This window comes from Neomonachus schauinslandi, chromosome 16 (genome assembly GCF_002201575.2).
Source record: "Neomonachus schauinslandi chromosome 16, ASM220157v2, whole genome shotgun sequence".
Classification (NCBI taxonomy): domain Eukaryota; kingdom Metazoa; phylum Chordata; class Mammalia; order Carnivora; family Phocidae; genus Neomonachus; species Neomonachus schauinslandi.
The window spans coordinates 41,415,899-41,438,318 of NC_058418.1; the positions used below are offsets into that span (position 1 = coordinate 41,415,899).

At 57.2% G+C, this 22,420-nt stretch overlaps 3 protein-coding genes across 11 annotated transcripts in view; all 3 read right to left on the minus strand.

Moving 5' to 3' along the window:
- Positions 1 to 131: 131 nt before the first annotated feature.
- PSMB10 (proteasome 20S subunit beta 10) lies at positions 132 to 2,769 on the minus strand. 2 transcript variants are annotated; one of them, XM_021703504.2, is made up of 8 exons: positions 2,584 to 2,769; positions 2,253 to 2,340; positions 2,068 to 2,165; positions 1,818 to 1,958; positions 1,417 to 1,532; positions 1,248 to 1,306; positions 427 to 578; positions 132 to 300 (listed from the first exon to the last, which is right to left on the minus strand). In XM_021703504.2, exons 1-8 carry the CDS (start codon positions 2,637 to 2,639, stop codon positions 189 to 191), a joined length of 822 nt encoding a protein of 273 aa, XP_021559179.1. In that variant the 5' UTR covers positions 2,640 to 2,769; the 3' UTR covers positions 132 to 188. The 2 variants fall into 2 exon arrangements, with proteins under 2 accessions (XP_021559179.1, XP_021559187.1); XM_021703512.2 differs by lacking the exon at positions 427 to 578.
- Positions 2,770 to 4,539: 1,770 nt separating this feature from the next.
- LCAT (lecithin-cholesterol acyltransferase) lies at positions 4,540 to 7,774 on the minus strand. Its single transcript, XM_021705746.2, is given in 7 exon segments — positions 4,540 to 5,133; positions 6,080 to 6,116; positions 6,118 to 6,305; positions 6,387 to 6,482; positions 6,573 to 6,688; positions 6,768 to 6,924; positions 7,621 to 7,774. Coding segments are annotated over 7 exon segments (1,323 nt in total). The 3' UTR covers positions 4,540 to 4,558.
- Positions 7,675 to 22,420, minus strand: part of SLC12A4 (solute carrier family 12 member 4) — a 22,570-nt gene continuing 7,824 nt past the window's right edge. For 5 of the 8 annotated variants that reach the window (XM_021705745.2, XM_021705744.2, XM_044922288.1 and 2 more), the window contains 21 exons: positions 19,654 to 19,800; positions 19,514 to 19,568; positions 17,209 to 17,339; positions 15,734 to 15,975; positions 15,366 to 15,580; positions 14,665 to 14,829; positions 14,481 to 14,579; positions 14,207 to 14,264; positions 13,662 to 13,836; positions 13,109 to 13,227; positions 11,586 to 11,684; positions 11,275 to 11,394; positions 10,964 to 11,068; positions 10,551 to 10,719; positions 10,092 to 10,287; positions 9,806 to 9,975; positions 9,584 to 9,715; positions 9,399 to 9,506; positions 9,012 to 9,199; positions 8,758 to 8,891; positions 7,675 to 8,577 (listed from right to left, as the gene is read on the minus strand). In XM_021705745.2, coding sequence (XP_021561420.1) covers positions 8,486 to 8,577; positions 8,758 to 8,891; positions 9,012 to 9,199; positions 9,399 to 9,506; positions 9,584 to 9,715; positions 9,806 to 9,975; positions 10,092 to 10,287; positions 10,551 to 10,719; positions 10,964 to 11,068; positions 11,275 to 11,394; positions 11,586 to 11,684; positions 13,109 to 13,227; positions 13,662 to 13,836; positions 14,207 to 14,264; positions 14,481 to 14,579; positions 14,665 to 14,829; positions 15,366 to 15,580; positions 15,734 to 15,975; positions 17,209 to 17,339; positions 19,514 to 19,568; positions 19,654 to 19,800 — 2,919 coding nt within the window. In that variant the 3' untranslated portion in view covers positions 7,675 to 8,485. The remainder of the gene's footprint in view (positions 8,578 to 8,757; positions 8,892 to 9,011; positions 9,200 to 9,398; positions 9,507 to 9,583; positions 9,716 to 9,805; positions 9,976 to 10,091; positions 10,288 to 10,550; positions 10,720 to 10,963; positions 11,069 to 11,274; positions 11,395 to 11,585; positions 11,685 to 13,108; positions 13,228 to 13,661; positions 13,837 to 14,206; positions 14,265 to 14,480; positions 14,580 to 14,664; positions 14,830 to 15,365; positions 15,581 to 15,733; positions 15,976 to 17,208; positions 17,340 to 19,513; positions 19,569 to 19,653; positions 19,801 to 22,420) is intronic. The other 3 variants (XM_044922289.1, XM_044922293.1, XM_044922291.1) reach the window with 3 other exon arrangements.

Below are 22,420 nucleotides of genomic sequence, written 5' to 3' on the forward strand. Positions count from 1 at the left end.
GAGAGGGAGAAGCAGGTTTCCCGTGGAGAAGAGAGCCCGATGCGGGGCTCGATCCCAGGACCCTGGGATCATGACCTGAGCTGAAGGCAGATGCTTAACTGAGTGGGCCACCCAGGCGCCCTGTTTAGGTGTTTTGTATTTCCTGGGTTTACTCCCCCCTTGTTCCAAGCCCTAAGCATCATCCTACTTCACTCCACCTCCATGGCCTGCACGGTTTCCTCCAGCAGCTCCAGGGTCAGTGGCTTCACTGTCTGGGACAGCACAGCTGTGGTCCCAGGGGCAAAGTGGTAGTGGCTGGGCCTGGGAGAGGAGAGGGACGGCCTCTCAACTTGGGCCCATCATGTGGCCCATCCTCTTCTTGCAGCCCCCATCTCCCCTGCTACTGCCCCATCCTCCCCAGCAGTCCCCCATCTCCCATGCTCCCACCTCTCTATAGGCTTTGTGGGTGAGCTTAATGTTCTCAGAAGCTTGGCGCCGGTCCGCATTATCACACATGCATCCACACTGCCCCCAGAGCCCAGGTCACCCAGGATCCCTGCAGTGACAGCTTCCACTAGCAGCTCCTGCGCGGCCTCCAGCTGTGATGATATGTGTGCTTGAGGCCCGATGGACCCTTCTGGTATCATCTTCAGGCTACAGCCTAGAGGTTTTGTTCATCTCGAAGCCCAGATTATTTACCATTTGCTCATACCCAGACTCCTCTGTTTCCCTATACCCCCATCGACCCCAAGCTCCCTTGCCCTGGTCTCTGCCTCCCTCTCTCCAGAGACGCTGTGTTCCCAGTGCCCCATCTTCACAAACTTCTCTTGAGTCACTTAAACTTGTGGTTCTGCTTCCAGTGCTGTCCACCCAACCAATGTGGTCTTGCTCCCCAATCTACTGGCTCACTGCTTTTTCCCTTTTGGGCCTTAGGCACCTCTGAAGCAACACATGTCATCCACTTTCATCCCACCCTAAACAAAATCCAGACTCCAGACCCCACTTGCCCGTTACCTCCTCCCTCAGCTTCAAAGGGTCCTGAGCTTTGACTTCTCCAGGCAGTCCAAACTTTGGCACTGACGGTCGTCTGCTGGAACAGCGCTTCTTCACTCTGACTCCACTGGCCCCTCAGTCTCCACTCAGTCGTCACCTCCAAGAAGCCTTCCCTAACCTCTAGACTAGGCCATGATACCTCACCTTTGTGTTACCAGAGCTCCCGCGTGCCCTACCCATCAATGAACGCGTAGTGAGGGACAGCGGTTGCTTACCCTCATGTTCGGCTGGAACCGATCCTCCAGTACCGCCAGGGCGGCGTCCTGGCCGGAACCTGCAAATAGGAGGGGCATCTGAGGTCAGTCGTGGCCACCCGGCCGCGGGACGAACGTGAGGCCACGGTCGCAGGGTCGGGATTCGTGGGGAAGGGGCGGAAGCGCTCACCCAGGGCTGTGAAGGGCAGACGGCTGTAGGAGCCGTGGGGGTGCACGCTGTAGAGCTGCGGTCCAGTCAAGTCTACTCCGCCCACTATCAGCGACGCGCCCACGTGGCCCCGGTACCTTTTCACGGAATGGGCGTGGTCAGCCCCAAGCCCTGGGCTTCAGGTCCCGCCCCTCCGTGACACCGCCCTCGGACCCGAGCCCCGCCCGTTCCTGTGGTCTGGCGCCCCGGTACTAACATTGCTCCTTCCTGTTGCCCAGCTCCTCTTAGGTCGGCCTTTTCCGGTCTCCGGGGCTCTCGCAGCCCCGCCCTTCCTCCTGTCCTTCCTCCTGTCCCACATCCTCTCAGTCCCGCCCTCCCTACAGCGGCCCCTCCTCAGGGTCATCTTAGCCCCGCCCCAGTACCGGAAGAGCGTCTGGCGCAGAACGCGCGTGACCGTAGCCACGCGAATCTCCCGGCCCGTGGACAGGGCGTGTAGCTCCATGTTGGACGCCGCCAGCCGCGTGGTCATTTCGGCGTCCGCGGCTACTCCAGCCCCACAGCAGCTGAGAACGAAGAGGGGGGTCGGTGTGGGCGGGGCTAGGGCCTGCGGGGACCGGGAATGGGAACGAGGGTCGGTTCTTGAGTGGGGCAAAGGGGTTGGGGATTTCTCACTAGATTTTGGGGGCGATGAAGTGGATCTTCTCGCAGTTCTTGTCCATCACAACCGAATCGCTAGTGGCCCGCGTATCCGCGCCCAGGATGACCCCGTCCTGGGGAGGGAGAGGGGCCGCTGGCTCAGTGCCTGTCCGATTCCCCAGCAATCCCTCTAAACCCTCCAGTCCCAAGTCCCTGCTCACTTGGAACACAAGGCCCGCGATGGTGGTACCGGTTCTGTGTGCCTGAGGGATCCGGAGCCCTGGGAGGACTCGTTCTAAGGATGCATTTCTGGAAACGGAGTGGAGAGGCCCAGGTTGAGGTTCCTCTTCTGGGACCCCATCCGTCACATCCTCCAGCTCTGTCCTAGCCTCCCTCACATCTAGGGGTGGGAGCATAGGAACCCAAGTCGCCCAGCACACGCTGCCGCCCCTCCGCCCCCACCAGGAATAAAGGCCCTGGGGCTTCCACTCCCAGAAGCCTTCGTGGAGAACATAGGCAGCACCGCTCCCGACCAACCCCCCCCCCCATCACCTCTGGCAGTTCTCGAAGGAGAAGCCCCTTCGGGCCTCTAACGCTGGCTTCAGCATCTGGAGGTGGGCAGGGTGGTCCAGGGGTTGGGGGTCTACGTTCGACCAGAGCGGAGCAAGAAGGGCCAAAGTCAGGTGCTCTGTCAGGCAACCCCCTAGCCCTTCTGACGCGTCTGGCTTTCGGTTTCACCTTTCCTCAGAGCGTGGCTGGCCCCCTTCTGCAGCTTCTCTTTCACTTTCACCTTCACCTCTGGTCCTGGGCAGCTTGGCAAAGGGGAGATGTCCTTGCCTGGCTTTCCATCCTGCTCCTTAGTCCTCTGAACAGAGGGACAAATGCCTCCGTCTGGCCATTGTTCAGTAGCTCCTCCCCCTTCCAGCCTGAGTCCCTAGCTTTTCCTATCAGTATCCCAACTCTAACCTCAAGTCCCTCAGCCCTAAGGCTGTCACACTGGCCAGGTTTCTGTTACTTGCCTCCCAACAACATCAAGCATGGCTGCCTTTTGTCCTTTGGCACCCTCTTTCTTTCAGCTCTTTTGTTGCCTTTGCCTTCTCCCTGAAACCTGAAACACCAAAGCTCAGTCCTCCACCATGGTCACCCATCCTTCCTGCTTCCCTGTCTCAGGTGCTGTCTTCCCTCTCTCAAGAAGGATGCTGTGGGGCTGTCCATCTAGTGGCCTGGAGGCATGCTTGCCTCTGCCCATGGCCCAGCCTTAGTTTTCCTCCCAAATGACCCTTTATCTGTCCACATCTTTCTCCTAACCACCGCTTTAGTCCCAGCTAGCCTCATCTCTCCCCTGGATACTGCACTACCCTCCCTGGCTTCCCCAAGCTTCCTGCCCCTCAGCCCCCACCCCCGGCTACCCTTTACCTTGCAGAGAAGGGACTCTTTCTAGATTGCAAATCTGGTTACGCTCTTACCCTGGTTAACCCCTTCAGCAACTGCATATTGCTCTTAGGCTCAAACCCAAGTCTTTACAGCAGCCCACATTACCCTTCTCATCCCATCTGATCTCAGAATAGGCACCACCTCCTCTGGGAAGCCTTCCCTGACCCACAAGACTCAGCCCCTTGGTGCTCCCTAAACTTTTCTCTCAGACCACTTAGCTCCATTAATTAAATCTTCATTAGAGAAATGATCTGATTCGTGGCTGTCTCTCCCCCAGATTTTAATTTTTTTTTTTTAAGATTTTATTTATTTATTTGAGAGAGAGAGAATGAGAGACAGAGAGCATGAGAGGGAGGAGGGTCAGAGGGAGAAGCAGACTCCCTGCCGAGCAGGGAGCCCGATGCGGAACTCGATCCCGGGACTCCAGGATCATGACCTGAGCCGAAGGCAGTCGCTTAACCAACTGAGCCACCCAGGCGCCCTCCCCCAGATTTTAAACTCTTGCACTTCTGTCACCCACTTAGCACTCAAAAGGCCCTGTCTAGGGGGGCACCTAGGTGGCTCAGTCGGTTGAGCGTCTTGACTTGTGATTTTGGCTCAGGTCATGATCTCATGGTTTGTGGGGTCCAGCCCTGTGGTGGGCTTTGTGCTCAGCGGGGAGCCTGCTTGAGATCCTCTCCCTCTCCTTTGCCCCGCCCCCCCATAAATAAACCTTAAAAAAAAAAAAAGGCCCTGTCTAGTGGTGGGATCCACCTGCCCTTTGGGGAGCGGGCGGGGGACAGCTCACCTCTTCCCTGCCCTGCACCCTTGGCTCCAAGTGCCCCCATCCGACAGCTGTGTGCGCAGCTACCTCCAGTCCCCCATCCCCAGAGCAGAGGCAGCCTACATAAACAGCTCATCCAGGAGAGTGGGAAGCTCTACATCTCAGGGTTCCATATTCAATCCCAGGCTTCACCAAAGTCCATCTTGCCCGGACCTCCCACAAAGTACCAGGCCTATGGCTGCTACTCAGCGAAGTCTAGTGGGTGGACACTAGTGCCTCCTCCTCAACCCACAGGACACAGGTCAAAGCTTAGAGAGCAAAAGAAGGTCTTTATTCGGGGGGCAGAGGCCCTGGGCTGGCAGTTGGGGGTTCAGGGGTGCTACGTCGGTAGGTACCCAGCAGGATGGCATTGATGTGCTCCAGAGTCTGGTTGCTGAAGACCATGTTGAGGTGCTCTGTCCCATGGAGAGGCAGCAGGTGCACAGGCTGTGGCTGGCGGCTCTGCCAGTGGGCACAGAGCTCCGTGCTGCGTGTGGCCACAGTGTCATCACCGTCCTCGTAGAGCACCCCCACGGGGTCTGTGTAGGGGAAGCCGTGGTCAAAGATGTAGGTGCGGGGTGTGGGCAGGCCCACGCCATACAGACAGTATACTTCCACGCCGGGTGCTGGGAGGCCTGCCAGTAGGTCACGTGACTGGAGCCACATGTACCAGCCTTCCTCAAAGTGCACATCTGCAAAGAAGCGCTGGAAGTCACGGCCTGTGTAGTTGATGCCGGGCGTGGAAATGAACACATGGTCCTCAGGCCACGCCTCGCTGGAGGGAAACATCCAGGGGGAGGTCGTTGATATACGCTGTTCCTCTCTCAGCTTGATGCTGGACATGATCGGGATGCCCTGGTTGTCACCTGTGAACACAAAGCTAGGTGGGTCAGGGAGCCTGGCCACCTCTGGCCCACACCTTGCCTCCCAGCCCAAGCTCAGCCAGATGCTCAATCTTGTCCCTGGCCAATTCCAACGCTGACTCCAAGCCACAAACTCGGAGCAGGCCTGGCATTCAATAGGTGTTCAATGTGTGCTTACTGAATGAGAGGCCCTGGTGGCACGTCTGTGGGGCAGAGCTGTAGAGCCTCAAAAGGAGGGAGAAGTTGGTTTCCTGAAGATGGGTGTATATGTGTGTAGATGGGAGGATGGTGCTGGTGGTTCTCCCTCAGCCAAGTGTCTGTTGGGCCCTGTGGCCTGGGGCTATGCAGGGGTCAGAGCTATGTTCTTGGGAAGGATAAAATTAGACTGTGTCTATGTTTGGCCCTTATTGATGGAGTCTGATGGAGTCTTTCCCTCAGCAGATCGTGAGCTACTGGGGGAAGGTCGAGTCTGGCTGTGCCCAGCATACAGTTAGTACTCATATAGTTAGTAGCTGTGCCACTTCTCAGGAAGGGCAGAGGGGCTTCTAGGGTGTGGCCCTGGCTCTGGCAGATCTGTCCTCAGTAGGCAGATCCCTGGAAAACGGGCTCCTGGAAGCAGAAGGCCGCTGAAAGCTGAGTGGGCAGGCTCTGAGACCACAAGGAACAGACGTAGTCCATGTGTCAGATTGCCAGGGTTCACTTCCTTTCTGTTTACTTTCCTTTTGTCACCGAAACACCACCAAAACAGACTTCTGGCAGGAGCTACCAGGCCAGGCCGGGCTCACTGCTCTCAAGGGGCCAGTGACAGGGGCCAGGCCTCAGGGATGGTAAATAGCACAGTCAGCCTGGCCTTGTGAGCAGAAGCAGGAGTGAGGGCAGGCCCATGGTCAGTTTCATCCCCCTCCACCCCAGGCCCCTCAATGACATGGGTGGTCTGAGGCCCTCTCACCTGAGGCCAAGACCAGCATGGGCTTGATGGAGCCCCCCCCAGGGAGCCCCAAGAGAGATGAATCCATCGACGAAGCGGTCCTTCCAGGCCTGGGGCTGGCGTAGCAAGAAATAGAGCAAGTGTAGGCAACCGAGGCTGTGACCAATGAGGAAGACAGGCTTCCCGTAGGCAGCATGCATCTCCTCCACCAGCCCGGCGAGCTTCCGGTAGTATTCCTCCTGCTGGCCTGCAGCAGGGTGGATGGGGTCAGGGCAGTGGGGGGTCAGGGCCCACCTGCCCCAAGCCCACTATCTGCAGAGACACTCACTGGGCTCCAGCCGCCAGTCGTAGGGGGCGGCCCGCACCGTCTCGTCCCGCACATACCCGTTGTTGACCAGGTTCTGCACCAGTGTGTGCATGTAACCTGTGGGGAAGGTAGCAGCACTGGAGGCTCTGGCCACAGCTCCTGTGGGCCGGCCACGGCTGCAGCCTGCCCCTTCCCCAATAAACACACCTGCCAGCTTGTTGTTGTCCAGGTACTCAACAGAGTAGGTCTTCCCAAAGCCAGGGACACGGATCTGTACACCAGGGGCATTGGACACGCGCCCAGAGCTGCGGTTGTAGACGACCCTGGGGGCAGTGGGACATTCAGCAGGCCAGCAGCCAAGGGGCCGAGCGTGGGGGCCGGGGCAGAGGGGATGGCATGTACCTTGTGTTATCAATCCAGCAGTCCACTCCAAGGGGTAGGAACATATTGAGATCCAGCCAGATGGTGAAGAAGTCCTCCGTCTTGCGGTAGCACATCCAGTTCACCACATCTGGTTTATCCAGCTTGGCTTCCAGCTGATTCCCCAGGCAGCCAGGCACTGTGGGCGCTAGCCTTCATTCTGAATTCCTTGGATTCCTCCCTCACCCCGCCCCCCATGCCTGTTCCCCGACCTCTCGCTTTGTGACCAGCTCCACCCCTCCATCTCCCACACCCTCAAACTCCAGGAACTAAGGACTTGATCCTTCACATAAACAGGATCCCACCCCATCCCCCCAGCAGCCCAGGGACCAGGTTCCCCTCAGGCAGGGAAGGTGCAGGGGCCAAGGCCACTGACCCCTGTCCGCAAAAGGCAAACACCTGGCCTGGCTCTCCATTCATGCCTAAGTCCAGGGTGAGAACAAACAGCTATGGGGGAGTGGGGGCTGGGCCTCGGAGGAGGAGGCAGGCCTTGATGGGCCTCTTCTGTTTTCCTGGGCTGGGCATCTTGTCCTTGCTGGGATGGGGGCTGAGTGGCTGCAGCTGACCACAGCTTGTAATGCCCTGGCCAAGCCCTCAGGCACACCCGCCCCCAACTCCACCCGCCTAGGGTAGACAGCTCAGAGACACAGGAACAGTGTGGTGGGGGAAGGGGTTCATTTCTCTGCAGGAGAAGCCTTTGGACCCTCAAACAGAGAGACAGGTATCAGGGCGAATGCAGGGACAGAAGGGCCTTGGCAGGGTCTGCTACCAGGGGGCTGGGGCCCAGGCTCCCCGAGGTCTGGCCTGGTGCATCAGGGGCCTGGCGGGGGCTTACCGAGGATGACGGGCCGTGTGTGGTTACTGAGCTCAGCCTTGGGCGTGGTGTGCGGGGGGAAGAGCACATTGAAAAGCCAGAAGGGGGAGGCAGGGGGGAGCAGCAGCCCGAGCAGCAGCAGCCCCCAAGGCCATGGGGAGCCCGACGGCCCCATTCCAGCCCTAGTGCCTATTGCCCACTGAAGCAGTCCTGGGCTGGCCTTATCTGGAGTGGTGGTGGGAGGGGCCCTAAGGCCAGTGGGAGGGACAGCCTGGCCAATGGGGGTGGCCAGAGGTTGCCGGGAAGGGGCATAGCCTCGGAGCCAGCTCTGGGCCTGGTTTCAGTTCCGCCTTCTTCCCTTGGTGCCAGGGGAAACAGAGCCGGGGCAGCAGGAGGCCCAGAAGTACACAATGTTTTATTGAAAAAAGTCAGGCCCCAGCTGGCCAGTTCCATTTGGCTTGGCTTGGTGGGGGTCCCTGCCCACAGGAGCCTGAGCCAGGTCTTCCTGCAGGTGGGCTGGGCCAGACCCCCCTCCCTTGTCGCCCTTCCCCTCCTCTCTGATGGTGACATCCAAACAATAAATATGCAATAAATAGCGTTCCTGGGCAGGCTGCCTTCAAATCTCCCATGAGCCCCCCTCCCCCTCCCAAGTCTTCTCCCGCCAGGACAGGCCTCCTGGGGTGCTGGATGGGGAAGTCCCCAGACCTCTCAGGGTCCTGCAGAATCTCGGATCCATTGCCATTACCAGCCCAGGCCTGGTCTTCCAAGGAGACCTAGCAAAGCTGGGTCCAGGACAGGGCCGGGCAAAGCAGGGCTGTCGGGTGAGTGCTGGGAGAAGGCTGTTACCCTGGACACCTCCACTCCAAGCCAAAGGTGTATATCCAGCTCAGGAGTAGATGGTGATCACTTCACGGCCACCTCCACGCACCAACAGCACACGCTCGAGGCCCTCGGTCAGCACCTCCAGGAACTCCATGTCTGCAGGGCGTCATGTCAAGGAGGCAGCACCAGGACCAAGGGGCACCCAGGGAAGTTTGGCCTATTAATCAGAGCTGGGGTAACCTAGCACCCCCCCGGGGGCATCTAGGGAGAAGAGGTCCTGGCCTGACCCCATGCGTTGTCCACCTCCCCACTGCCAGCCTTTCCACCAAAGGATACAGTTCTCATCACCTTCGCTGTTCTTGGGGGGGCCAGGCATGTTCAGTAGAACCAGACGGGCATCGTGGGAGCGCGTGACAATGACTTCGTTGAGCTTCACAGCAGTGTGCATGCGCCGCACATTGGACTGGTCCCTGCAGGTAATGCAGCTGATCACAGGCCCCACCCCTGGCCCACCCGAAGACCCTGTCCGCCCCCAGCCCACCTCCACTCCCAGACCCCCGTGTGGTGGGGTCTGTTTTTGCTGCACTCACGGCTTAATATGCACCAGCTCCCGGAAATTGTCAGGGGTGTGGCTGGGGTCCCAGGGCTCCGCCGCCATGTACTTGTCCCGTGTCCATGTCATCTGGATTTTGTCAGCCCCAGCGGCAGACTCGTCTTCCTCGTCGGAGTACAGGCTCTCCAGCCGCAGGGCTGAGTGTCGGTCCTTGACCAGCTGGGCCTGAGGAAAATCAGAGGTGGCCTCAGTGCCACGGGAAAAGGGGGACCTGGATGGCCCAACACGATCACTTGGCCTCCGGGAAATGGGTACTGACTTGGGTGAGGCTGGGTGGGGTGCGCCATTCTGATTCCCCAAAGTGATGGTGTCTCCAAAGCCTGACCTGCTACCCGCCCCTGCCTGAAATGAGAAAGCCACTGACTTCTCGTTCCCGCTCCGTCTTCGTCAGCCTCATCTGCCGCAGCATCTGGGAGCGCTGTTCCATCATCAGTGTCCGCTCATAGGTGTACGCGGAGATATCGCTGTTATGCTGGGGAGAGAGTGGAGCACGAAGAATGGGCTGCATGTAGCAGGCTATCCACAGGGCCACGGGGGCAGGTGACTCACCATCTCTACCACCTCCACCTCTGCCTCAAGGCGCAGGTGGTACAGGAAGACGGCCAGATCCTTCTTCATCTGGATGCTGTTGTCGTCCATCTGGGCCACGGTGAAGATGCGCATCCGGCACTTCCTCCACACCTGGGGCACAGGAGCAGGTAGGTGGCTGAGTCACATTCCAGCCCTCCCAGGGCCCAGCCCTGTCCACCTGGGTCCACCCGCCTGGCCCACCTTGTGCTGGCGCAGCAGGAAGGGCAGAAGCATGAGCATGCCCCCGTCGTGCACGATCCACCAAACGTCAATGTGGCCCTCCAGGTAGCGCTCATGGTTGCTGGGGTAGAAGGCGATGTTCTTGGGCACAAGCAGGGCCAGGTGGGCCGCCGTGGTGCAGCGCACAGTGTCTGGGGGACAGGGGCCACTACTGAGTGCCAGCCTGTGGCCCTCCAGCCTCCACCCTGACTTGATCCCCACAGGGTCCAGCCACATGGTCCAGCCCAGGACCTGTCCCATCACGCACCAATAAAGGTCTTCCAGGCCCGTGGGTCCTCGCTCTGTCGCCAGCCATAGGGCCAGCCCAGCACCACAGAGTTATGCCTCATGCCGCCCAGTCCGCAAGACTGGATGAGGTGGGCCAGCCCCTCTCGCACCTTGCTGGCTACCACCACCTGGCAGAAGCCCTTCACCTTCTCAATCTCCATCATGTTCTTGATTGTCTGTAGGGAACACACAAGGGTCAGAAAACAAAGGCCGTTAGTGTTCCCTCTGCTGGGCTCCCTCCACACAGAATGACGTGGGGGTGAGGGTTGGGGAGAAGGAGGTAAGCTGCCCACCCAGAGGCCATGTTTTCCAGGTGGGACAGCCATACCCCCTTGCTCCAGCTCTTAGGGGGCAGCGATGCTGTCCCCTTCTCCTAGGAGTCAGCTGCAGCCCAGACACCTCTAGTCTGGCTCAGCACCCCGCCCCCTAGAGCAGGCACCTGCTCGGCAGCCTGGGCCTCGCCATAGCTCTCCAAGAAGCTGCCCTGGATGACAGAACCGACGATGGTCAGGCCCTTGCCGGCCTTCAGCTGGGAGGCGAAAGTGAGGAGCCGTGGGTACTTCACGTGAAGGTCCTCGTCCAGCTTCAGCAGCACGAGCAGCTGAGGCCTGCAGGGCCCAGATGGAGAGCCTGAGACCTGGGCCACAGGTTTCCAGAGAGCCCCTCTTCTTCCTCCTTTCATAGTTCACAGGCCCCCATAGGTTTGAGGAGTAAGAATCCAAGGGCAGCCCTGACAGCCCTGGGACAGGGATCATGGACTCGGGAGGGAGGGCCAGCACCTCCTGACCTTCCACCCTCACAGCTCCCCCCGAGAACCTAGAGTGGCTCCTGCCAGCCTGGGTGTGAACTCACCGCCAGTTCTTGGTGTGAGGAGGCCCCTCCTCTAGCCGCAGCAGTGCATAGCGGGCAGCACTCAGGGACAGGCCCCGGATCCCGTCACCCCACTCCTTTTCAGCCCTGCGGAGGCCACCACGAGCTGGTGAGCCTCTGGTCCCTCCCGTGGGATTCTGTCCGTGTGCATGTGAGATGGCCGGCAGCCAGCCCCTGAGTCACAGACCCCCAGCCCCGCACCCATGGTGGCTAGTAATAGATGGCTCAGCTCCCCCAAACCCGGCATACAGACCACCCCACCTGCCCCGACCAGGTGGCAGCCCCTCACTCACCCTTGGTATTCGATGTACTTGTAGATCATGCCTGCAATGAGCATGGCGACCAGGGCATAGTACCAGGAGGAGACAAACATAAGGGCCAGGCAGAGGCTCATACCCAGGAAGGACAGCGCCCTGGGCCAGAGTGGGGAAGGGCCAGAATCAGGGAAAGATCAGTAGGGTCCCAAGCCAAGCCTCCAACACCCCAATCTCTCACCAATAGCAACGCTACCCAGGAAACTCAAACCCCATCCTGGGGGGGAGCTCTTGGCTTCCCCCAAAATTCTTGTGTCAGAGGACCTGGCTCGGGTCCAGATGGCGCTTACCAGTGATAGTACCTGAACCGGGGCCGCCAGTTGGGTGTCCTCAGGAGCGTCTGCACAGCACAGGCCAGGTTCACGAACAGGTAACACATGAGAAAGAACCTGCAGCACAGGGAATGGCTGGTACAGAGCGGCCTCCTTGGCAGCCAGCTGCCCGATGTACCCGCCCTTCCTCAGGCTGGGCCTGGACTCGGAACTGGGAGTGTCGCGGCCCCGCCCTGTGTGGTCAGGTCTCCTCAGCCACACAGCCTGAGGCAGATGGGCCTACTGTAGGGGTGTCCACAGAGCCAGCTCCTAGAGGACGGGCAAGCGTCTGCAGGCAGATGAGGTGGGAAGGGGGCTGCAGGCGGGAGGAACAGTGGCAAGAAGATGGTGCCGAGGAGCGCTCAGTGTCAGGAGATGGCTAGACAATATTCAGGCCTCTGGCCAGGTGACCAGTTGGATGAAGGGCTGTTGTGAATGTGGAGAGAACCTCGAAGGAACTTGAAAGGGCCATTTTGCATGCCCTGGATTAGGGACACGTGAGGGACTCTGGTGGGCGTGGGAGACCAGCACATGGAAGCCTGCCGCGCCAGCCCTCCAGCTGAGGGGCACAGGGCTGAGGAGAGGGGGCACCAACCTCCACCTTCAGCTGGCAGGAAAGGAAGGGCAGAGAAGAAGGCAGCACAGCTTACTAGAAAAGGCATGCCAGCAGGCAGAAACCCCCAGGAGGGAGAAGTGGTCAGTCCCACTGGGGCCGCGGGGAAGAAGCACCCAGTAAAGGCTGAGCTACAGCCTTGGGCTTGGGCAGAGAGGGCTCACCACCTGATGAAGGTGGCAAGAACAGTTTCAGGTGTGCAGTTACGCACGCGTGGAGCTGGGCAGCAGTGGAGGAGGTAGGCGGAGGTGAGCTGGGGGAGTGAGAGAGCGCGATTCTGGCAGGCCTGGCTGTGGCTGGGGGGCTGCTTCAGGGGGAAGGGAGGACCTGTGAGGCCAAAGGCCGAGTGGGGCAGTGAGGGGTAGTCCAGTGATAGCCGAACAAGCACGAGGGAGTGGAATGAGATGTGTGAGGAGAAACGGAGTAGCACTGGCAGAGGGGAACATGGTAACCACGGGAGCTCTGCCTCAGGGACCCCCGGAAATTGCCACATGCTGACCAACTCGCACGGGGCACTGGGGGACTCAAATGCCCAGCTGACTCCAGGACTTTAAAAGCAAACAACTTTGAAAACAGATGGGCGGGGCAGTGGTGGCTTCATCAAGGCACTCTGGGCTGCCTGCTCTGGGATCTCCCACAGAGGAGTCTGGGACCTGCTGGTCTCTGCAAAACCCCGCATAAGTGCCAGGCTCACTCCTGTACCACCTCCATACCGAGGTAGGCTGAGTTCTGCCATGCACACTTCTCCCCACACAGCCTTACCCGGCTCCCAGCTGGACCCTCAACACCGGACAGGGGCACAGGAAGGTGCTGGGGCCCCGGAATGAGGGGTGCTGAGGGTACAGGAACGCTTCCCAAGACCATTCCCCTGCCCCAGCCCCCAGCTCACATGGATAGAATGGGGGCCACCATGTCAAGGGAGGCGATGAGGATGCCCAGCTCAGCAATGAGCGCCGTCAGGAGGAGTGCCCATGTTGGTTCACCATTTGCCTTTCCATGGCCAAATACCTGCATGCATCAGAGTCAGTGGGGTCAGCAAGGGAAGATGCTGGTCCCATCATCCCCATGCCACACCTTGGGCCACAAGCCACAGCCTGGCCTCCATCATCCCCAAGTCCGTCCTCTGGGGCTTAGGTCACATCCACAGCTGCCCCGATAGGCACCACAAGTTTCTCTGCCCTCCCATCTCTCCAGGCCTCTCTGCTGTAGATGAGCCATAGAAAGGCCACAAGGATTCTGGGCCCAAGTAGCTCTGCCAATAGCAGAGCAGGGCAGGGCAGGGCTGGGGCAGCGCTCAGCAGCTTCCCAAGGATGGCTACACGGCCCCGGGGCCACTATAGGCCCCAGCAAGATGCAATGCATCTGTATCCCCTACCTCTCTACCCCCGCCAGTGTGAGAGGCCAGCCGCACCCATGTTGTGGGGGAGCGCAGAGAGGCTCACCCTGAGGAAGGGAATGATGTTGTCCTTGGCGATGGCCTGCAACAGGCGTGGTGCCCCAGTGAGGCTTTGCAGGCCGGCACCACACGTTGAGAAGAAGGAGCCGATGACGATGACCCAGGGCGAAGGCCAGGCCAATGTGCCCACCACCAGGTTCTTGCTGACGCCATCGCCGTACCTGCAGGGGCTAGGCTCAGGCCATGCTCCATGCAAGGAGCCCCCAAACCCTGGGGAGGGGGGGGGGGCTGCCCAGAGTGAGAGATGTCAGCAGTCAGGAAGGATGGCTATGGTGGGCAGAGCCCTGGCCCCTCAGCAAAGAAGACGAGTTCCTCAGCCCCTATCCTTTCCCTCAGCCCAGCCCTGGTCCTGATGCCACCATCCTCTCAGAAAAAAAAGTCCTGGTGGGGCCGGACTCACCTGGTGGCACAGACCACCATTGGCAACCAGCAGGCTGAGGACATGTGTGGGACCACGTGTACGAGGGGAGCTGGTGTCAGGGCAGGCCAAAGCTGAGCCCCCTGCCACAGGGAGGGGCCCAGCTCACTCACTTGTCCCGGAGTACCACACCCTCGATGCAGGCGCCAAAGAGAACCACACTGCTGAAGTCTGCGGCCGCGTCAAGGAAAGCTAGGCCTCGGCTGCCACTGTTGCCCCCACTCGGCCCCCACACAGAACCCACGCACCCCCTGCCCCGGCAGACAGCTGGGACAGCCCCTCGAGCGCGTGCACGTGAAGAGTGAGGTACGCATGCGTCCACGCGTGTGTGGTGTGTGTGCGCCTGCGCAGACCAGGGCCTCCCGCCCGCGGCCTGGGAAAGGATACACACAAGGGAGGTTGTAACAATGGCCAGAATGGTCCCCACAGGGATGGACTTCTGGGCATCACGAAGGTCCCCGGAGCGGTTTGAGCCAGCCATAATGCCTCCAAAAACAACAAGACACCCTCAGGGGCTCCCCGGGAGCGAGGGCAGAGCCGGGGGAGGGGGGCACGGGCGAGAGGTACCCACCTGTTACGGAGGGAAAGAAGATGCCAACCAGCACGGTGAAGGATGTCGCGATGTCAGCCACCACGTACAGGGGCAGGCTCTCCTTCAGGCCGAGGGCATCTGTGGAAGGCAGCCCGTGCTTCTCCACGACCTCACCCTTCTCCAGGTAGGTGCTCCACAAGTTTTCTGTGGGGGCAGCAGCGTCAGCACGGCAACCCTGCTTACTTCCCAGGGGCAGCGTGGGGCAGCCCAGCCAGAGGCTGCAGATGTAGGAGGCTCTAGGGGTTCGGAATGGGGGGGCAGCGTGGGCCACAGGGAAGGAGCTGTCTTGACAGAAGTCTGACAGGCAAAGGTGGCTGAACCACCATTGACCACAGCCTCGCCACTGCCTGCCTCCTACACAGAGGCCTTTTATGGCTCCTAGGAGAACAATCCCAGGAAGGGTCAGAGGCGGGTGGCTGGGGAGAGAGGGGTTGCCAGAACTTTCTGGGGGCTGCTGCATGCCTGGGATACCGGCCAAACAGGCTCTGTTCACCCAAAACCTAGCTGCCAGGAACGAGACTGAGAGGACACTGCTGGGCCGGGAAGGCAGCCAGACCTGCCCCCCATTCCCGAGCTGGCCACACAAGGACAGCTCTGTGCTCCAGTCCCCTTCCACACTCGCTCCCCGCCGCCTGCTCAGCCCGTGCGTCAGAAGCAGGAGGACGGGAGGGAGAACGCACCCTGGAGCACACCAGCAGCTGCACCAGGGATGCCAGGGATCTCGGTCACATTGTTGACCAGGAAGTAGGGGTCACAGGAGTCAGCGGTAAGGTTAGGGCTGTGGCAGAAGAGGTTCCACAGCTGCGTGGCCACTGTCTCATTGTTCATCATGGTTGTCTTGGCACAGATGTCAAACTGGTCCCGGGACAGGGTCCTGTTGCCCAGCATGCATACTCTGTGGGGGGGGTGGGGGGGGGAAGCAGAAGCATCAGTACCTGCTCAGTTGGAGGGCCCAGTGTGTTCCCATCCTGCAGTCTCTGGGACTTAAAGGCCATCTACTTGGGAGGGATGTCAGTGCAATGCGTGGATGTATTCCCAGGTGACTTACGGAAACACAGGAGGGTCAAAAATTGACTTGATGCCCCCGGCATAGATGGACAGGATGGAGATGATCACACAGGCCAGGAAGAGTGAGGCAAATTTGTTCACATACTTGACACCAACAAACACCACCAGGGTCATGAAGGTCAGAAAAATGGTCCCATACACCCGCATATTGTTCAAGGTAGCACTCGATGTATCGTGAGCGCCTGTTGGGTAAAAAATGGCAGCTGGCGGGGCAATGTAGGTCTGAAACAAGACAGATAAAGAAAGGTCGAGCTTCCTTTTTGGAAAGCGATTTCTGTAATTTTGATTTTCTTTTTAAAAGAATATTCAGAAAAAGACAGTCACAAAAGACCATATATTGTATGATTCCGTTTATATGAAATATCCAGAATGGGTAAATCTGATTAGAGAAAGCAAATTAATGGTTGCCTAGGGCTGGAGGTGAATGGGGAATGACTACCAACAAGAATGGGATTTCTTCCTGGGGGGATGAGAATGTTCTAAAATTGACTGTGGTGATGGTTGCATACCTCTGTGAATATACTAAAAACCATTAACTTGTATACTTAAAATGGGCAGAGAATTGTATGGTGTGTGAATGATATAATTCAGACAGAGAAGTCAACCTGAATAGCTAAACAGCGAACAAATAAATAATGATAGTACTGGATTATGAGCCAAAGAATAAATATCCAGGAGTCCATGCTGATAGAAAAACACGGTTAAATAAATAAAGGGGGAAGAGGACACACTTTTCCTTACAGAAGAAATCCAAATAATAAATGTAGGAATGTGGGAGATGGAAAACAAAAAACAACCCCTCTCCCCCACCCCAGAAGATCCAGGAGCAGAGCCCTACTACAGGCAAAAGACCTGGAGGTGGGGATAGCCAGGCAGTTCCTCTAACATCTATTGTCTGAGGGGTGGGCACTTGTTACCCTGTGCTCCCCACCACCCCTCCATCTCTGCTCTACCAGCTGGGGCAATTCAGTGGGGAGGGGGAGGCTAAGTCAGAGCACACATGGGGCTCATGGAGGGGGCAAAGGTCCGGTGGTTGTTCACCCTTTTAGGGGCAAGGATAACATTGATCTGAAGGGCCTTGGTACAGAGCCCTGGGGGGAGACAGACTTGGCCAAAGCCTACATAAGCCCAGGAGGTAGGCTCTGCATGATCACCAAGATCACTAAGTTAAATGCAACAGTTGACAGACCACCTGCTACAGCTGAAATGGTGCCCAAGTAGATGGAACGCTCTGGGTCAAGGTGAAGGTAGCCAGGCCCCTTCCCTGCCTGGTCCAAACTGGCAAGGGGTTGAAGGGGAGACTGGAGTGAGCAAAGATCTTTCTCCCTTGAGAAGGCCTTCCACATTATAAGCCCCAGAATGTGGCCATAGGTGAGGGGAGCATGAGCAGCCTGGCCTAGGGGAAAGGGACTATTTGGACAAGACTGGAACTGGCCAGGGCTTAGCCTGACTCACCAGCAAGATCTCAATGGCACCGAGGATGTACATGGCTGCTGCAAATGTTGTTCCCAGGTAGAAGCACAGACCCACAGCGCCTCCAAATTCTGGCCCCAGCGAGCGGGAAATCATGAAATAGGAGCCCCCAGCTACAACAGAGAAAGTCAAGGCTGGGTTTTCTGCAAGGGGGTTTCCCCCAGGACAACCCCTCACAACCACCCAGGGTGACGGGGAATGTTTTTCCCATTTACAGATGAGCAGAGGGTTAGGAGGCTTGCGCAAGGCTGCACAGTTACTAAGTGGCTGGGCTGGGATTGAACCCCCTTCCCATCTGACTCCAACACCCAGCACGGGCCAGTGAAATGCCTGCTTTGCTAGGGCAGCTCTGATCCACAGCAGTGCTCAAGTGGCCCACTGTCCCCCAACCCCTTGCACTCATGCCAGTCCCCACCGCCTCCTCTAGCTTGGTGTGGCCTAGCTAAGCATGCCTCACCCCTCCCAAGGGCTGTGTCTGTTAGTCAGACCCCTCCGGACCAAGGCAAGGGCTGTGCTGTCCAGTTTTTTTTTGTCTCCAGGGCCCAGCACAGGGCCGGCCACCGGGCTAACCCTCCTGCCTTGAGACTGTGCTTCTATCAGGGTCTAACACCCCTGGCAAGATTGACAGAGTCAACACTGGGCCCCAGGGCTGGTGAGGGTGCAGGGGGACAAGAGTGACCCCATGTTGCTTGTTCAGTCTGCTCCTAATAAAATGTCTCTGGTGAAAAATCTGGGAATAGGGCTCCAAAGACTTTTAAAAAGTTAATCCCTTCCATGCTGTAATTCTACCTCTAGGATCCTCTCTTAAGGGAGCTGTCAAGGGCCTGAACAGAGAGAGATCTGTGTGCAAAGCTGTTCATGACAACGTTTACAACAGTGAAGAACCAGAACCCCAGGGTAGAATAATCACATAAATTAGGTAATATCCTATTGATCCTGTTTCTAACCAAATAAACTGTTTCTAACTCGGGATGGTGGGATTATGGGTACTTTATTTTTATTTATTTATTTTTTTTTTTTTTAAAGATTTTTATTTATTTATTTGACAGAGAGACACAGCGAGAGAAGGAATACAAGCAGTGGGAGTGGGAGAGGGAGAAGCAGGCTTCCCGCCGAGCAGGGAGCCCAATGCAGGGCTCGATCCCAGGACCTGGAATCATGACCTGAGCCGAACGCAGACACTTAACGAATGAGCCACCCAGGCGCCCCTGGGATTATGGGTACTTTAAATTTTCCTTTCTATATTTTTCTTCACTTTCAAACTTTCTTACAGTAATCATATATTACATTTTTCTCCTCTTACTTTTATACTAATACTAATAAAGCTGTTATTTAAAAAAAAAAAAATCAAGACACAGAAGCCAACTTGAATAGCTGAACAGCCAAAGTGGAACAGTTTGAGCAATAAAATAAATAATGATAGCACTGGATTATGACCCAAAGAATAAAATACATATCCAGAAATCTGCATCAGTATAAAAAATGGTTGAATAGGGGCACCTGGGTGGCTCAGTCATTAAGTGTCTGCCTTCGGCTCAGGTCATGATCCCAGGGTCCTGGGATCGAGCCCCACATCGGGCCCCCTGCTCAGCAGAAAGCCTGCTTCTCTCCCACTCCCCCTGCTTGTGTTCCCTCTCTCGCTGTGTCTCTCTCTGGCAAACAAATAAAATATATATTTTTTAAAAAATGGTTGGATTGGGGCGCCTGGGTGGCTCAGTCAGTTAAGCGGCTGCCTTCGGCTCAGGTCATGATCCCAGACTCCTGGGATCGAGCCCCGCATCGGGCTCCCTGCTCAGCAGAGAGCCTGCTTCTCCCTTTCCCTCTGCCTGCCACTCTGCCTACTTGTGCTATCTCTCTGTCAAATAAATTAAAAAAAAAAAATGGTTGAATAAATAAATAAACAGGGTCTCTGAGAACTAAGTCCAATCTCATCATCCCTGCTGAAAATGAAAACCCTCTATATTGTCTATCCTATAATCCATAGTGTCTAGACTCCTTGGTGTGGGCCACCCGGTGTGTCCGATTATCTTGTCAGCCCCAGGACCCTTTTTTAAAAAATTACTTTTAGACTAAACAATCAGGACACAAAACATAACAGCAGTCTCAAATTCTGTCAAGCGAGGGTGCTCCTAAGTGTTGGTACTGTCACAGAGTCAGCTATTAAGACCTCATCAGACAACTGCTTGGGGGGAAGGAGGGCATGGGCTTGGTAATGAGGGTCCCCGGGCACATCAAGGTTGATTCTGGACCCCTTCCTCCCATCAGGCCTGGGGTGGCTCTTACCCACCTGGAACCACACCATTGGTGGCGATGGCGCTCATGGAGATGGCTGTCAGCAGGGTCTGTGGGAAGGAGGCCTAGGTGAGCTGCTCGGCTGGGTGGGCTCTGCGGGGTGCCTATGGCCCCCACCCCAGCGAGGATACTCACACAGCAGCAGCAGATGAGCACGATGAGGAGGGCCTGCAGCACACCGGCCGTGCCCACCATCCAGGTCAGCCGCAAGAACAGGATAACCCCGAAGATATTTTGCAGGCAGGGCAGGTACACCCCCATGAGGGTGCCCATGCTGGGTGCCTATGGAACAGGAAGGGAGGAAGGGAGCACAGAACATCAAAGGGGCCCAGATGCACCCTGGAAGGCCAGCCCCTGGTCACTCAGAAGACTCCTTATCCCCGGGGTATTCTATCAGAGGATAGGCTGGAATCCCGAGTGTAGTCCTGGGGAGCATGGGGAGTGGGGTGACAGTTAGGATATCTATGCTGACTTCCATATGAAGACAGTTTGGGACTGGAAAGGCATAAAACCTGATTCTTTTGAAAACCCCACATGTGAGCTTTTGAGCCTCACCTCCCTCTCAAGGTATGGCCCCCTTCCCTTCCTCTCTTCTGTTAAACTTCTAGAAACAAATCAAGATCTGTCTTGGATGCCCACCTTCTCACCCAGCAGGCCCCATGTCACCCATGTCAGAGTCCAAGAAGTTGTCCCTGGGACTCCCTCTCTCCAACCCCCACCTCCAGTCCCAGTGGATGCCAAGTCCTGCCCAGTCTGCTCTCAAGCTGCCCTGAGATCAGCCTGCCTTCCCTCAGCCTTAGTCCCTTGAACTTGGGGCACCACACCTGTGGCACCTGGACAGTGCCCCCCGTGCCTGTCGACTTCTCCACGCTCCAGCCCACTCTGCTGCCAGAGCGGGTCTCTGAACACCAAGCCCAATCTCATCATCTGTGCTGAAAACCCTCTGCAGTGTCCATCCTGTAATCCAGTTTGGGCCAGATTCCCTGCTTTGGGCCACCAGGTGAGCCCCATCACCTTCTCTGACAGCTTCAGCCCCAGATGACATTGGTCCCTCACAGCCTCTGAACTAGGACATGTGCTGGACTCTGCCTGGAAGGGTCAGCCCTGTCTCATTGCCTGGCAAACTCTTCAGTTAAAACCTCAGGGGGCTTAACGGTTGCCTCTTCCAGGACATTCTCCTGGGTTGCCTTAGGTTGCCTTGAGTTGGTACTTCCTCTTGCATCCCCTTAATGCATTTGATATACATGGTAACTGTTCACTCGAATATCTCATGACTATACTGGGGTATACTCAGTTTGCTCACTTTTCTATCACCAGTAGGCCCTGCAGGTACCCAAAAGATGTTCCTGAGCCCAGTGAGTGGTGCCTTGGAAGGCCTCTGGGATAACCTGCTGGGAAAATCCTGCATAGACAATAGAAACTCAAGCTGAAGGACAGGTGAGGAAGATCCAGTGGGCAAATCCAGACAGGATTTCTCAAATATCTAAGGGCAGACTAGGGGTCATCCAGGAGGCTAGGACAGAGGCTGAAACAAGAAGCAAGGCTAGCACCTTCTTGAAAGGTATCTTATGAGTGCAGCCTAGGGTAGCAGGGCCCTAAGAGCTTCCACCAGAGCCCCAACAAAGCCTGCTGCCCTGGAGCTGGGGTGGGAGAGAGAACCATGTGGCCACAGGAACTCTACTGAAGGGTCCAGGTCTGGGGCAGGATCTGCGTGCAGCCTAAAAGGACCTCAGAAGGGCCTGGAAAGGCCAGAGTAAGAACAAATGGTCCCTCAAACCGTAGGTGACAAACACACCTCATCTGGGCTCTGAGCCCTTCACAGAGGCCCTGGACCACTCACTGGATAGTGGCAGCTCCCAGCCCCACGTCCATTCTAAGCTGAGTCACTGTGGGGAAAGGGCAGTGTGGGAAAGGGCAGGGCCGGAAATGCTTACTGCATCCCCAAATAACCTCTGGCAGCCTCCGAAGGTCATCAGGCCAGAGCCGGGGCAGCTGCCATGGAGAGGCTGCCTTAGGTCTGGTTGGAGGCCCACCCTTCCCGCTTTAAGCCTCCTTTCCTGAGGGCCCCGCTCAGACCCGTCCTGGATAAGGATCAGAGCTCAGTAGTTCCAGCTCCCTAGATTCCTGCGGACTGGAGCAGCCTTCTTCCTCCATGGAAAAGCCACTAAAACTGAGATACTCTGCCATCCTCTTGATGTCCTAACCCGAGGGCCAGGTGAGCTGGGCAGGTAAGCCGAGGCTGGATCCCAGCATCCTGACAAGGCTCCTCATAGGCTAAAAGACCATGACCCTTCACCAACCCAGACTTCCTTCTGACACTCTTGTTGAGATGTGCACTAGTCTTTGTCAGGGACCTTTTTACTTCCAGCCACCAGCTCCCCAGATTTGGCCTGAAGGAGCAGGGAGGAAGCTCTCATCAAGGATCCTACCACCCACTGCAAGCAACACTCTCAGAGGCTGACACCCTCCTGCAGGGCTGAATAGGGATAGCCACAGACACTCGGGCTTCTCTGCCATGTGTGGTCCAGAAAATGCCAGCAAAATCAAAATCACAGCCAGCAGGATAGAGTGGGGGTCAGGTCTGTGTGACCTCAAGATCTTAGCTGCCCTCTCTGAAGTGGGGGCTGGTTTGCTTCCTGGAGGAGCAAGGGGAAGGGTGCACAATAGCCCAGTGTACCCTCTCCTTGGGCCACCTCAGCACGGCCCAAATTTCACGAGCAGGTCTGAGGCTGGGTCCTCAGTCTGTCCCAACCAGGAACTTCTGTCTGTGCTGACCTCCAGCAAGAACACTACAGCTAGTGCCAGACCCAAGCTCCTTTTATTTATTTATTTTTAAAGATCTTATTTATTTATTTGAGAGAGAGAGAGAGAGAGAGAGAGAGAGAGAGAGAGAGAGAGAGAG

Excerpts from the sequence above, each read along its gene's own strand:
- PSMB10 (XM_021703504.2), bottom strand. The coding sequence starts at position 2,639 with ATGCTGAAGCCAGCGTTAGAGGCCCGAAGGGGCTTCTCCTTCGAGAAC. Across the intron at positions 1,307-1,416 it reads TCTGCCCTTCACAGCCCTGG|GTTCCGGCCAGGACGCCGCC; the intron begins GTGAGCGCTTCC and ends TCCTATTTGCAG. Across the intron at positions 579-1,247 it reads GGTTCCAGCCGAACATGAGG|CTGGAGGCCGCGCAGGAGCT; the intron begins GTAAGCAACCGC and ends ATATCATCACAG.